The 16165-nt window shown below is 35.3% G+C and overlaps 1 protein-coding gene across 4 annotated transcripts in view; it reads right to left on the bottom strand.

The window, feature by feature from the left end:
* The window catches only part of PRUNE2 (prune homolog 2 with BCH domain), a 124537-nt gene that overhangs the window by 39121 nt on the left and 69251 nt on the right, over positions 1–16165 (bottom strand). For all 4 annotated transcript variants that reach the window (XM_087926742.1, XM_087926744.1, XM_087926743.1 and 1 more), the window contains exons 7-8: positions 11780–11935; positions 396–6717 (exon numbers count right to left, since the gene is read on the bottom strand). In XM_087926742.1, the coding sequence (XP_087782868.1) occupies positions 396–6717; positions 11780–11935 (6478 nt within the window). The remainder of the gene's footprint in view (positions 1–395; positions 6718–11779; positions 11936–16165) is intronic.

The following is a 16165-nucleotide window of genomic DNA, read 5'->3' on the forward strand; positions in this document are numbered from 1 at the left end:
GTTAAAATTTAGTTAGAATTCTTTCTGCTAATGTTAAACATGAAAATAATTATCAATTCGTTTTGTATAGTCTCTTATTATTTCACTTTATGTTTTGCTTAGAATAGCTTTTCACATGATAGACAATTCACAGCTGGAAAAGAATACTGTATTTATAATGTGTGTGAATGAATGAGTTTCTCTAAAAATACATTTATTGTATGTCTTCATTTCGAAGAAGATTTTTTAAAAAATAAATATACTTTTTTTAAAAAGTATCTCCATTTTTACATTTTATTTGGAAAAATTTTGATAATTTATTTCTAATCCATTTCAATATTATAATATATTGAAAAAATATTTTTATTTGTCTAGAAAAAAATCATATATTAATAAAATGTGCTAATTTTACTCACCATTGTCACCGTTGCCTACGCTTATGACTCCATCTGCTGGTGAATCAATATGAGTTGATTTTGCTTTGTATTCACATTTGTTCAAATGATCTGTTAACTCAGGCATTATTTCAGAGTCCAACACTAAAGAATCCCAGTTTTCAGAACTTTCTCCAGCCTTGCTATTTACATCATCAGATTTCTTTTCTAAAAGATTATTTTCATCTTCACTAGTTGGTGAATCAATACTATTTGAATATATTTCGTGCATAGGTTTTTTTAAAATACATGAGGGTTGTGATTTCTCATCAGATTCTAATAAAAATGACTCCCAGCCTTGATTTTCTTGGTCTTCTGCAACCTCACTTTTTAAACCGGTAGCTTTAGATTCCAAAATGTCAATTTCACTACCAGCAACTGGAGATTCAATATTACTTGAATCTGTTTCAAACTCAAATGCTTTCAAAGTACATGAAGATCCAGGAGTCCCATCGGACTCTAATAATAGGGATCCCCAACCCTGTTGAGAATATTCGGCAACATCATCTTTTATGACAGTAGTGTTAGATTCTGAAATGTTCATGCCGTCTTCATGAAGAGTGTCCAAACCAAAAGGAGAAACACCTGCTAGTGTTAATTGTTTATGGGGTGATTCTATAAACTCTGGGCTATAATTTTCCTGCGTATTTTGAAGATGTTGTAGACTATCTGCAGAATATTGTATGTCTGTATTATATAGGACCTCTTCTTTTTCTTCTAATGAGGCTTGTGGTGATTGTTTCTTTGTAAGTGTTGGATGAATTTCTATTTTCTCTGATTCATCAATGACTGTTAAAGGATTAGTTTCATTCAGCACCATACATTCGTTATTCGTCATTGGTACCTTAATCATACTATACTCTTCTCCAGTGTCATCAACTGCAGTATGCACTGTTTTCAGCTGTTCACCTAATTCTGTTACATGGCCAATGGCTGTAAGTTTATCATTTCCAGGAAAATCATCACACATAAAATTATCTGTGGCCAAAACAGATTCCTGATTAATATTTTCTTTTTCAACTTCAGATAGTTGGCCATTTGGAGATGTACCTTGGCAGATTTTCTCAAACTTATTTGAAAGACATGAGTCATTTTCTTCAGGACATAATTCCACTCTGTCAATTGCCAGTTCCTGATTAAAATGAAAATCAGTATCTTTTAACAAGATGGGGGACATCACACCAGACTCCTCCTGCTCAGCTGAGGCAGAGGTTTGTGCATATGTTTCCTTGGTTTCATACTGGCAAACATCAGGGCTGCTTGAGGCCTGTGAACTGCTGTCTTGATCAAAGTGATTTAATATATCTGGGTTTTCTCTGCCTGTTTTTAAAATGAAGGGCTGGTCTACATCAGTCCACAAATCTGGACCAATACTAAATGTCTGGCAGTTTCCTGGGGTGCTGTTCTGTAATATGTCAGGAACAAATGGATTTCCTTGGCTAATTCTTTCTTCAGTAGGTGTTGAGCTCAAGGGTTTTGTTAAAGATAGTGAAGGATCAGATGGAGACTTGTTAATAGTCTCTGGCTGCATTTCACTGTACTGATTTATTACTCTGGGGACAAATCTATTTCTAGTTATCATGCTTGGATCAAGTTTTAGATCTTTCCGAGCAACTGCATTTAACGGGCTTGTCTGCCAGTCTTCTGTAACAGTTTGTTTAACGGTATTAAGAGATGGTTCTTGTCTTCTCTCGGTTTCATCAATATGTGGCCATGGTAGTCCATCTTTTTCTCCAATGTTTGCATAGGTTTGACCTGATCCTTCATACTGATGAGTCAGTACAGGTTCCTCATGTTTATTTTCATGTATATTGTTACACTGTGTAGATTCTATTTCATATGTGGAAGTAGCTGTAAGGTTTGGTTCTTCAACTTTTTCATTTATTTTTGGATTTACTGCCCATGTACTATCAGGGATAACTCCTGCATAGCTTCTTTGTAAATCATTTCTAAAATTCAATCCAAGTGAATTCTCATTTTGTTTTTCCAAATTCCACCATTCGAATGCATCATCTGGAAATCCAAAACATTCTTCTACATATTTTTTATTTTCATCTAATGTGCTTTTTGCATTATCTTGCAACAGAATATCCCAGACATCTAAATTATTTGGTTTGTACATTTCTTCATTATTTACAGCAGATGTTTCTTCAATGTGATTATGTACATCATCCTGATCTATTTCCCTTTCTATAAAACATTCAGATGTTTCATGGGCATAGTCTTCTGTTATAATATTAATATCTTCAGAGGTTTTATTTAATGCATCCATGTGAACATTTTCCTTCAACTCAGGTTGACTATTTGAATTTTTTGAACCAATTATAGGATTTGTTTCATTGGAATGCAAAGATTCCTTCTCTCTCATAGCATCCTCCAATTTGTCAGAGTCTAAATCTGACTCTATTCCACCCTGATGTATATTTGAACATTCTGAAATTTCATCTGTTCCAGGACTTGATAATGAAGATGTATCATCATCCACATGAGCATTCCAAAGAACTAAATTTTTAGGAACTTTGTGATCAGTGTTTATTTCAGAATCTTCTTGGCTTTTGTTTCCAAGGAATTCCTTTCCAGATTCATCTATTTTGATATCATTTGTAACATCCCATATACTTTCACTCTGATTATTACTTCCTTGAAAATTCTCCCTGGTATGTATATTAGTTGAAGAATCACTTATCTCTGGGCTTGTTGGACCTGAGTATATATCATTGGTAATGGAACCACCGCTGCTATTATCTTCCTCACCAGTAATTTTGAGAGAAGTATTTGCAGGGGAGTTACTCGATCCTTCTGATATTTCATTCTTCATGGGGCTTAATCCATCAAACTGGTTTTCTTCACTCACTGATGTATTCCAAGCATCAAGGATTTGGGACAATTCATGATGCAGTATAATATTGATACATTTTTCATGAGTGAACTCATTCTCACTCTCCACACTTTCAGGAGTTTCACTTAATTCAGAAGAATCAGCTTTATAGGGTAATAAATTGTTTAGTTGTGGCTTATCTGTTATATTCAGTGGTTCAGTATGTTCTGTATATAGATTCTGTGGAAATCCTTGATTTTCGTCATTTGAACTTGTGTCATCAATATCGAGCATTTCTGAAATTTCTTCACAACTTTCTAATTCAAATGTGTCAGTGTTTAAGTTAGGGGTTGACTCTGCTCCTATTGATGGTTGTTTTTCACCATTCAAAAGAAGATTTGATTGTTCTGACTCTGAAGCATTCATTTCTGATCTATTCATCATGTTTTGATTTTCAACCATCATTGGAAAAGGCTTGCTTTGATTACATTCTTCTCTGGGAGAAATTGAAGAGGGACTTTCCATGTCAGGAATATTGTGTTCAGATAGACCTTTATCAAAAGGTTTAGAAACTAGTGTAGACACTCCCCCTGAATGGTACTTTTGATATTCAATCATGTTAAAATGATCCAAATTATCATTATCTTCTTTGGGAGACATAACAACATGTTTTGCATTACTGTTTTGGGATACCTCATTTTTTTCCTCTGTGATAAGATGAGTCCAATTGGAAAATGGTATATTTACTTCTAGTGGCTTTGCTGCTACTTCTTCCAGACTTCCACTAGTTATTGTTTTTTCTGGTGAACTGGGATAATCAGAAATTGTTCTGCTTTCTTCTGAACTATTAACATATGAAAGAGGTAGTAAAAGTGACAATGGCATGTCATTTTGCATTGTTTCATTTCTAATATCATTAAGAGGCAGTGACCCTACAATAGTTTTATTTTCAATGATTTCTAGTGCTGAGGAGTAAGTTAAGCTGTTATCCTCCAATGCAACTTCTTGATTGTGCCGAAGATGTTCAGACTTTTGGTCAAATTGCTTATTCAGAAGTTTACTTTCTTGATCTGATTGATTTTTTTGTCGAAGTTGATAATTAACTAAAATGTCATTTTCTGTATCATTTGGTTCAAAACAAGGAGATCCTATGTCTTCACAAACGATTTCATTATTCCTGTCACCATTTTCTTCCATTGTGCACATAATACTACTTAGAGGAGAATTATTATCTTTTTGTGCAGGGATCATCATCATTCCACTATTTTCAGAAGGACTACTATCATCAACATCATAGTCACCTGTAAAAACCTCTGCAACTTTTTGTTCTGAATCATATACAACATCATCTTTTATATTAAGCTCAGAATGTTCAACTTCTACTTGTTTTTCATTATTAAGGGTTAGTTTCCAAGCTTCACCGTAATCAGATGAACATACAGGAAATGTTTCTGGCAATGATTTATTATCTGTTAAATCATATGTTTCTGTTCCAATTTCATCTGAATTTGAGTTTCTTATTTGGTCAAAGATTGACTTTCTATCAGAATATTTGTCTTCACTTTCTTTTTCATCTCCAACACCTGTGGGTGACACATATGAATCAGATGTTGAATAATTTGTATCTGGTGGAGAAACAATCAGATCTTCATCTATATTTGAGGTAACAAACTCTGGATCTTTGTATGACAGGAAGGGATCTTCCCAAGAGCCAAGGTTTCCAAGCATATCTTTCCTGATGTTTGAATCACAGGGATCCCATACAGTAGTATTGTCAGACTTAGTATTACTATGGTTTTCCATAATCAATTTAACATCTTTCTGCACAATGCCAAAATTAGATTTTGCATTGTTATATGCCATGTGATTTTCTAATGAGCTATCTTGCCTGTTGTTTTGAGAATTGAAATCAATTTGATTTTTTGGATTTTCACTTAAATCATCTACAGAGAATTCCAGCAAAGATTTAGACATAGAATACTTATCAAAATTTTGTGAAAAGTGATCAAATTCCACTTGAGGAACATTCCATGGATGTTCTGTGGGTCTTGAGATATCATGATCAAACTCTGCCCAAACATTAGGCAAGTTTGTCTTTATATGTCCACTATTGTTCCACTCTCCACAAGCTGGTTGACTGGAGTTCCACACATTAGCAAATTCTTCTTTTTGCTGTTCATCATCTTTCTTTTGATACTCCAAAGTATTTTGGGCAGGACTAAATGGTTTTTTCCAAGTATCTGTTCTTGAAAATTCCATATGCTTTGGTTGCTTTTGTATACATGCTGAATCTGATGCTCTTCTATCAGCTTGCTGTCTCAGTAACAGATTTACTTTATAATCTTTCCATGAATCAGGACTCTGAAATACAGATTCTGGCTCAGTTGAATTCCATGCATCAACATTTTTGGAATCTAATTCAAAACCATCCCACCAGCTTCCGTATCTAATGCGAGAATGAGGATTTTTAACATGATCAATTTCATTAATTCTTTCAATTATATCTTGTGGATAAAATAAAGGTGGCCCACTATCTAAAGGTGATGTTTCTACAAGGCTATTCATTGGCGTTGGTGGAGTTCTCCTCTCACCACTTTTCAAGATTTCTGGACAAGAGGAAAATTCATTTTCCAAGTCAACCAAATTTGATTTATTATCAGAGAAACTTTTGTGATTTTCTTCTTGGTGGCCAGATTCATTCAATGTTACTATATAATCATACTCATTTCTTCTTCTAAAATCTATTGAATAACTTGCAATATCACATTCTGATAGATTTGTCTTTTCATCTGCTTTTGAACTAGTTGACAACTGCTCTTCTGATGAACCACTGTCATGGGAGAAATCATCGACAGAACAGTCCACCAAATGTGAAGACAATGTCTCAACTGATGGCATAGGTGCTAAATCAAAATTGAAAAGATCATAATTGTCACTGCTATTTCTAGATGGAGGCTTTTCTTCTTCAGCAACTGCTCCTTCAGGAATGGGACTATAAGAGTCAAATCCAGAAAGAAAACTGTGATGAGAAGCACCCCCTTCTGCTACCGGACTATCATCACTAAGAAAAACTGAGCTTTCTTTAGATGATCTGCTGCTTCTAATAGTAGCAAGACCACTGTCAGGACTCACAAGATCTATGTTAACATCAGCATGGGCTTGCACTGATCCATTATGATCTTGAGGGTTTTCTATAAAGTTCACAACATTAGCTTGTGCTTCAATGTCTGAACCATATAGTTCCATAATACCAGAAGATCCTTGAGATAGTGGAGCACTTCCAGCCACAGCTTCAGTGGAAGATGTTCTACTGTTTGGTGCCATTTCAGGATGTCTTCTGCTGATCACATCTTTCATTAGCAAAAAAATTTCATCCCCATTGGCTACATAATTCTCTTGCTGGTAAATAAGAAGTTGGTCACATCCATATTCCATAGGATCCAGTTCCAAGCATGGATTCTGACACTCTTCTAATTCGCAGCAAATCTATTAAGGAAAAAAAGAACACAGAACACCAGAGCTTTGTTTGATCAACTGTACATAATGAAAGTAAATTTGGTAAAAATTAATACTGATTTTGTTGTCTACTTCTTTTTACTTTGTAATACTTTTCATGTTCTAATATACTGTAAGCAAGTATTTTCTGCTTAAGCAACAGGACTTAAGTAAAATAAAACTTTAGCATATGGATTTTAGAGAGTCTAGTATTAATGATCTTGGTCCCTAATATTCCCCTCACCTTAGAAGAATAAAATAAAATATTGTTATTCAGAATTCTCAGTTCAGCATTATTTAGAAGCACCAGGTGTAACAACAATAGCGTCCACCTTTCCCAGAATTCACCAGAACCTTACTGTATTAGGATGGGGGCAAATTCTGGAAAAGGAAGTATTGCACTAATATATGTATATGTTTGGGGGCTTAATTCAGTTATTGCTAATCACTGCCTAATAAATTTCTGTGGGACTGGAGGCAAAGAATGCTAGGTCATTTCAATGTGATTCTAAAGCAAAAGCCAATGAAATGCTTAAGAAAAACTTTAAATTTGTTATTGGGTTTATTTAATTACTAACTTACCCCTCTAATTAATGGACCATGAAATATGTACTCTGATAAAGAGTACACAATGAAACATTAGTGACATTTCCATCATTCTTACATGACTTAATTATGCTATTAAAATATTTATCTAATAATAATAATACCCTATAAAGATATGCTGGAACTATGAGTCCCAGGATTGTTAGGAGCATGGCCAATTTTAGACAGGCTCATCATATTCTTTCCCAATTGGGAATAAACATTTGACCATAGCAGTCTGTAACATTTAAAAATGTTAATGATAATATTTGAAGTATGTTTTTATTCTTTAGAACAGGAATAGATGTTTTGTATATATTTTTTAATTTCAAAGACTGAATTGCAAAAAAAGGTATATCAGTACTGTAGTCCTCACTTACCGACTACTCGTTCAACAGTCATTCAAAGTTACAATAGTGCTGAAAAAGGAGATTTATGACTGGTCCTCAAAGTTACAGTTATTGCAGCTTCCCCATAGCCACATGGTTATGATTTGGGTACTTGGCAACCAGCATATTCTTACAGCCGTTGTAACATCTGATGGTCACATGATCACCATTTGCAACCATCATAGATGACCTCTAACAAGCAAAGTTAATGGGGAAGCTGGCAGGAAGTTTACTTTACAACTATGTTGCTTAGTGGTCAATGAGTGAGAACTACCTATAGAACAGGCCTGTCAAACTGGCAGCCTATGGGTTAGATACTGCCCATGTAAGCCCTGGCTGCACAAAGGCAAAAAACATCGTGATGCATCACGATACGGCCCACAATTTGATTGGGCTTGACACCCCTGCTATAGAGCAAAAAATAATAGATAATCTCAAAGGTACTCCTCACTCTCGCAAATATGAGTATATCCAAATTGTTTGGTCTTTCTATGATACAGTGTCACATTAATTCATATTGACAAGTTAATTCATATTCACAATATATTAACATAAGAATAAAGTCAAACTAGAGTCTTGGACATTAAGAGGTTTAATTTCAATAAACTTAGAGCTTGGGAAGGATTCCATGGATGAGAATCCTCAAGGGGAAAACAATCCAAGAAGCATGGGAAACTTTGAAAAATAAGATTATAAAAGCCCAGTCTAGCACAATATCAATGAAGAAGAAAAAAACCAGCTCTCAAAAGAAACCAGCATGGGTACACAAAGAATTCTCTGACAAATTGAAAGACAAAAAGGACAAGAATAAAAAGTGGAAAGAGGGGCACATAACTAAGGCATAATATCAGCAAATAACTCGAACTTGCAAAGATGAAGTGAGGAAAGCTAAGACTCAAAATGAACTAAGGCTTGTGACAAAAGTCAAAAATAACATGTTCTTTCAACATGTAAAAAACAGAAAAAAGTCAAGGAAATGGTTGGTCCATTAATGGGAGAAAGTGACAAAAGGTGGAAAGCAACAGGGAGAAAGTAGAACTGCTAAACTCATTTTTTGCATTTGTCTTTACACAAAAAGAAAAACCAGTCCAACCTATCAAAAACAGTATGGTAAAGAAATAGATTAGGAACACAAGTTAATGGGGGGAATGGTAAGCGAGCACCTGTCCATCCTAGACGAGTTCAAATCACCAGGACCAGATGAATTATACCCCAAGATTCTAAAAGAACTGGCAAATGTGATTCAAAGATCCTGGAGCAAGATCCTGAAGCAAAGATCCAGGGCGGACTGGAAAAGAACTAATGTAGTTACCATTTTCAAAAAAGGAGGTGTCGTGCTACCATTGGAATCTGAATCTGAGGGGGAAGATGAGCTGGAACAAGAGCCGACAGAGATTGAAAGGGCAGCTCCATTGGCCTCCTTGGAAGAAACTGGAGAAGAGAAGAGTCAGTCTAGGCAAGGCTTTTCTGAATTAATAAAGCCTGAAGACAGGGAGGAGCAGGAGAGAGAGAGCTCAGGAGAAGAGCAAGGTCTACCACCTCCCAATCCTAGAATAAGGAGGGAAAAGAGAAGGCAAGATTAACGCAGATTGAGATGGCTACGAGGGAGGAGAGTGCCCTGCCTCCTTTCCCAAGGCACACCTGGGGACTGAGATGTAGGGAGGTGCTGGTGGGAGGAGCATTTGTCAGGAACAACACAGCGTTGATCTGTGGAGCCTCGTGTGCACTTGTCAACGCCTGGAGATTGCTGTACTCTGTCTTGTGGGGCTTGCCCAGTTTGCCTGCTTTGCTGAATTTCTTGCTCTGGTTACTGTTTGGCTAACCTGGCTTATTGGACTGCTGTCCTTGGTTGCTATGTGGCTAATCTTGCTTACTGGACTACTTGCAGCCAGAGGCTTCTGAAGGTGCATTTGAAAGTTTTGCTCCAGGACGTGTGGTGAATGTGGGGACATTTGAGAGCACAGTTGGAGCCATAAAGGGGTGTTAGACCTGTTCTCTGGTTGTGTTGCTTTTGTGCCGTGCCCTGGGTCATCAAGGGGGTAAAAAGATCCAGGAAACTACAGACCTATCAGTCTGAACTCAATACCTGGGAAAATTCTGGAAAAGATAATCAAGCAACGAATCAGTGAACACCTAGAGGCAAAAAAAAAAAAGTCATAACCAAAAGCCAATATGGTTTTGTCAAAAACAGATAATGCCAGACAATCTTATTGTATTCTTTGACAAAGTGAAGTTAGTGGACCAGAAGAATGCTGTGGATATAATTTACTTGGACTTCAGTAAAACATTTGATAAAGTAGATCACAACCTACTACTTGATAAGATAAAAAAAATATGGGTTAGACTGCATAACCACCAGATGGATTCATAACTGGCTGACGAACCGCACTCAACGTGTAGTCCTCAATGGAATTGCATCTACATGGAGGGAGGTATGCATTGGGATACCCAAGGCTCTGTTTTAGGCCCAGTGTTCGTCAACATCTTCACCAATGATTTAGATGAGGGGATAGATCGGGAACTCATTAGATTTGCAAATGACACCAAGCTGGCAGGAACACTCCAGAAGATAGGCTTAAGATACAGAAGGACCTTGATGAACTTGAACTTTGGGCACTATCTAACAAAATGAAATTCAATGGTGAAAAAAGTAAGGTTTACATTTAGGCAAGAAAAACCAAATGCGCAGATAGTATAGGCGATACATGGCTCAATAGTAGTAACTGTGAGAGGAATCTTGTAGTCCCAGTGGACAATCATTTAAATATGAGCCAGCAGTGTGCTACAGCTGCCAAAAAAGCCAACACAGTTCTAGGGTGCATAAATAGAGGGATAGAATCAAGATCACATAAAGTATTAATACCACTTTATAATTCCTTGGTAAGACTAGACTTTCAATACTGTATCCAGTTTTGGTCCCCACAATGTAAAAAAGTTGTTGAGACTCGAGAAAGAGTGCAGAGAAGAACAACAAAGTTGATTAGGGGAGACTAAAACATAAAGGATGCAGCTGGAATTGGGTATGTCTAGTTTATTGAAAAGAAGGATTGAGATGACATGACAGCAGTGTTCCAATATCTCAGGGGTTGCTACAAAGAAGACGAAGTCAAGCTATCCTCCAAAGCACCTGAAGGCAAGACAAGAAGCAATAGATGGAAATTAATCAAGAAGAAAAGCAACCTAGAACTAAGGAGAAATTTCCTGACAGAACAGTAAATAAGTGGAACAACCTGCCTCCAGAAGTTGTGAATGCTTCAACACTGGAAGTTTTTAAGAAGAAATTGGACAACCATTTGTATGAAATGGTATAGGATTTCTGCCTGAGCAGAAATCTAGAAGACCTCCAAGGTCCCTTCCAACTCTATTATTCTGTTATATTCTTATATAATACTTATTTAATATTCATACATACAAACAAAAATAACCTTTCCCATTGAATTTAGAAAAATATTTCTACAACTTCATCACAAGATAGAGTTTAAGATTAGGTATATCTATAAGAAAACATATTTTAAAATTAAATATATCAAAAATATCAAACAAGGAACAGTAAATAGTATAATATACTGTATACAACCCTAGAGTTGGGGACCTTCTAGGACATGGAGAAGAAGCATGTCTTTTCTTCAACCAAAGCAATCAATACAAATATGCTTTCATTAAAAAAAGTAATTATTGTGGTGTGAACTTTAGATAGCAAAAAATACAGAAACTAGCTTAGTGCTAATATACAGTATTTATGACTACTCTATCTAAATATGCAGATTTAAAAACTATACTGAGAAATCCATGCACATTCATGATATGTGTTAAATAAAAATGACATAATACTATTAAAAGAGAGTTCAGTTTTTAAAATTTAGAATTGTTTTTTCTTTTCTAATTTTCCTATCATTTAACCAACTAATGATGTTTTATTGTTCTTAGATCATTCTAGAAGCTACTGTTCTATTCTTGCAATATTGTTGAAGAATTTAACATCCTGTATTATTAAAAAAAAATAATGGCAAAATATGATTGCATCCCCTATGACAATGTCAGTTTTTATATTATTTCATTTTCTTTTCCAGAATACATACCTGATTTCCTAGCTCCATGTTTTCTGAATAAACTGCTATTTGCTTTTTTTCTTGTCCTTCTGATAAGTAGCTAGCCGAAATGACAAGGACATCAAAACCATATTTATCTACAAATGCTTTCAGGTCTTCATTGATATTTCTGTGAAACAGATAATCCTGTAATATGACAAATCAACTATTTATTGAAGAAAGTAATTGAATTAACAACTGAGACTGTCATGTCCATACATACAAAGTGATATTTTAAATCATTTGAATACCTGAAGTAATGATAGGTCTCTGAAGTTTTTATTGGGATGAAATTTTCAGCAAAAATAAAAGCATCTTAGGCCATACAAAGTCTTAATTGGGAAGTATGATATGATGATAATAGAGCCAGAGCTTTCAAACATTAACAGTCTGAGGTACAACATGAACTCAACTGCATTATTCTGACAATCTCTCTTCTGCACTGTCCTATCAAACTATTCTCCCAGGTCATTTATTCAGGCACATTGAACTATGGAAGAGCTTCTCTTTAAAAAAAAAATGTTTCTCTTTATAGAAATCCTCAGTTTTTATTTTAACTCTGCAGCCATTTTTAAAACCTGCTGTGGGTTTATTGGGTTTACAATAAATAAGAAGTGCTGTCAAACATATTTCATCATAAATAATACATAAATACAATAATAATAATATGTAATAAGTTAGTCACATTTTATTTCTAGATATTTTAAGAGAGAAATCTACTTTAATTCCTTGAATCATAAATAATTTCAATTTGCTTTGCCACTCCTAAACTATTTAGACAAAAATATGGAAGTAATCTTACTTTTAAAAATACTGGCTGTTTCCATTCTTTTGTGTGTGAAACTCAATTTTGTGCCATTATTTTCATAAGAATAAGTCCCTTAAATTTTGCTCAGGAGCAATATGGTAATTTGCATTTTTTTGTTATTTTATCCTGTAAAAATCTGAATATGTTTAAAATACTTAAAGGGCAGGGAAAAAATCCTGCTAACTTGCCATTCAAGTACAACATAGAGAGATACAGAAGTGCAGGAAGAAAATATACAGCCAAATATATTGTCACATTTCTTTTTTGTGAGAGAAAGCTGCATAATTAAAAAATAACACAATTTTAAGCATAGGACTAAAATGAAATTTGTTTTGTTTTTGTCCTTCTCAATAGTTAGAATACTTTCTGATTGATGGCATATGGCAGTTGATTACTCAAGTGAGTCTTGTGTAAATGTTCATTGTTCATACATCAGACTCTCTGGAGAAACTAACTGTGTCAATATTAACCTGCCCAAATTAAAAATAAGATGTCTTTTTTGTTCTTCACACTTCTTGCGTGGGGAGCACAATATGGCTTTTGTCAGAGATGCTCCATCATTTTGGCTCAAAGAAACTGTCACTTACAGCATGAGATTTGTTATTCATGGCCAGATATCCTGATGGGTCTAATGAAGCCTTTCTGCTGACAACTCATTTGCTAAAAATATCCAAGTATCGCAAAGTATAAATGAGGAATATATTTCTTTCCTCATTACTCTGTGTTCTCCTCACATTGACAATTATGTCATGAACCCCAATGATCTTCAAGCTGTAGAAAGGTGAGCAGTCTCTTCGTAGCCAATGCTTCAGTTTGCTCTTTTCTGTTTTATGAACTTATGGGTAAACTTTATGACATCTTTAAATTGCAATATAATAGGGTAAACATCAGTGTTTTTGCACACATGCCGTGCCAACAGCCTGTATGCTGTTTGTTGAAAAATGTGTGCTAATTACTGCAAACCCCCTCCTGAACCCAGACATGGATGACTTTTTGATAAAAGTTTTCAGGTAATAATACTAATTAGCTTTGTTACAGACACATTACAAGATCTGAATATCTGAACATTGGGTTGACTAGGTGATGCTCAGGGTCTGGGGGCTGTGTGAGTCTGGATCATAATCCGGATTTTGGGGCTACCCAGGTCTTCAGATTTCCCCTTCCCCTCCCTGGACTTGAATAGTTATGTTGTTCCCTTTGGGAGCGGTGCATAATTTGGACCCAAGGAGCAAGTGACAACTGTGGCCAGGGAGGCCTTTTCACAAATCCAGTTCAGAGCTCTAGTGAGGAAGGTGCTGGCCTAGAAACCAGGAGATGGGGAGTTCTAGTTCCACCTCAGGCACGAAAGCCAGATGGGTGACTTTGGGACAATCACAGGAGAAGTGAGTTTAAGTGCTGCCTGTTCTATGGCTTTCTGACCTTTGCGGTGTTTTCATATGAGGACGTTCTGGGATTCCTATTTTTCCCAGTTCCACAACATGATACAATTGACCCAATTAAAAACCTGTAATTAGTTAATTACATACTGATTTCTTTTTGGTATGCTTTGGCTTTCTCAATTATACAGTGTACTTCAGTAATAACATCTCATGTTCCTCAGTCTTTTGTAAAGCCAACTTGAACATCTCTTTTTTCATATAGAGTCCTAATTATATTCCCCAGATACAATAATTCCAACTACTGTCCTGTTGAAACCACCCTATTTGATGAATGACAGGGTATAATTAACTCTACAGCTTGTGTACTTTGGGAACAACATCCTTTTTCTTATATTTTTAGCTGACATTTTTCTATTTCATTGGTTAACCCAATTTTAGCCACTTTTTCATACCTTGCATAATTGTATACGTTCCAATCATTCTCCATACCCCACCATATTTATTTATTGTTTTTGCCTAATCTAAAAAGTCTTCAAACATTCATTTTTCTTATATCAATATTGTTTCAACCCCTTGTACATTTTGGTTGCCCTTTTTATTCTTTTTTGACAACAGAAGTCAGAATTACATCTAATATTCCTCAACCCATAGATTTGTGTAAAACATTAATTTAACACAGAGATACAGAACTCCATATGGGACTGTCCTTGAAAACCACACGGAAACTTCAAGTGGGCCAGAATGCAGTGGCACAATTACAGTATTGTATGAGCTGCAATGGCTCCCTGATTCCTCCTGGGCAAAATTCAGAATGCTGGTTATCACCTTTAAAGCCCTGAATGGTATGATACCCAGCTATTTGAAGAGCCAGCTCTTTCTAAAGGTATTTGCCTATCCTAGCATATCAAATAAGAGAGGCACATACCAGCATTCCCATCAAACAATATCACTGGATGGGAGATCCAGGAGGTGGGTCTCCTTCACAGTAGGAGTGCCTACTTTGTGAAACAGGTTTCATCCTATAATCTGAAGGACCCACAAGAATGCTGTGTAGTCTTAGTTGTTCTCTGAGCCTTATAAAGGTACATTTGGTGTGAAAGTGCTATGGCACCTTGGCTGGTTTGTGATTTTAATTCTGTAGAGTTTTTGCTTTATTTTTTTATGTGTTTATAGGACTTGATTGCTGTTGATCACTGAAGATTAATATTAATATATACTACATAACCCTGTGAGCAGTTGGGTCATCCTTTGAGAGAAAGGTAATGCAGTCTGATGTGACCAGAATGAACTTTACATTTTAGGATGACCAGATTTTTTTAATCCAATGCTAGAAAGTCCCATGATCATCTATGAAGAGTATATATTGTAAATTTTAAAAAATGACTGTAGTGGCAAATAAAGTTCAATAATATCAATATTTATTTTCCTAAAAAGATACACAGAATGACCAAGGTGAACAAAAAAAAAGTAGTGGGAAGAAACAACTTTCAACTTTCTGTCAGCTTTCCTATTGACTTTACTTGTGGGAAACTGATAGGGAGCATTGGAGATCATGATCATGTGACCATGGAGATAATGCAGTGGCCATAATTTTGCAGGTAAAACTGATCTGACCATTGCAGAAATTTCAGTTGCACAGGATTAATGGAACCCAGATTTTTTACACATTCTTTATGTTAGCAGAGTTTAGGTACCTCAATTCAAAAATTGTTGCTACTTGGGGATACAAATAGAGAAATAGATATACACAATGAGAGTTTCAATGGTACATAGATAAGATGAACAATCATATAAAACTTTTAAATAAATTAAGTAAATACATAAATACTTCTATTTTTTAAAAAATAATTCCATTATATGACTGTTTCTTAACAGCAGAAGTTTGTTTTCATCAAGCTATTCACCACTAGGCTTAGAATTCTTTCCTGGTCAATTGTACCAACTTGAACCATATGCATATTAAAAAAAGTTTTGACACAATATTCATCATTTTACACCACATTTCCCTTTAGCCAATCTCATTGTACACATGTTGTACTCTGACAATAAAGGTAATAACTTTTTAATTCTACCATTTTCAGAATGGAAAATTTTTCACTGCCCCTATTTAAGTATTTTAAATAACATGAGGCCAGAAGTCAATTCAATACTCACCTCAATCCCAGATAATTTATGAACAAGCAAAAGGAC

The sequence above is a fragment of the Pseudonaja textilis genome, chromosome 2 (assembly GCF_049901715.1).
Source record: "Pseudonaja textilis isolate UNSWEBS1 chromosome 2, rPseTex1.2, whole genome shotgun sequence".
Lineage (NCBI taxonomy): Eukaryota > Metazoa > Chordata > Lepidosauria > Squamata > Elapidae > Pseudonaja > Pseudonaja textilis.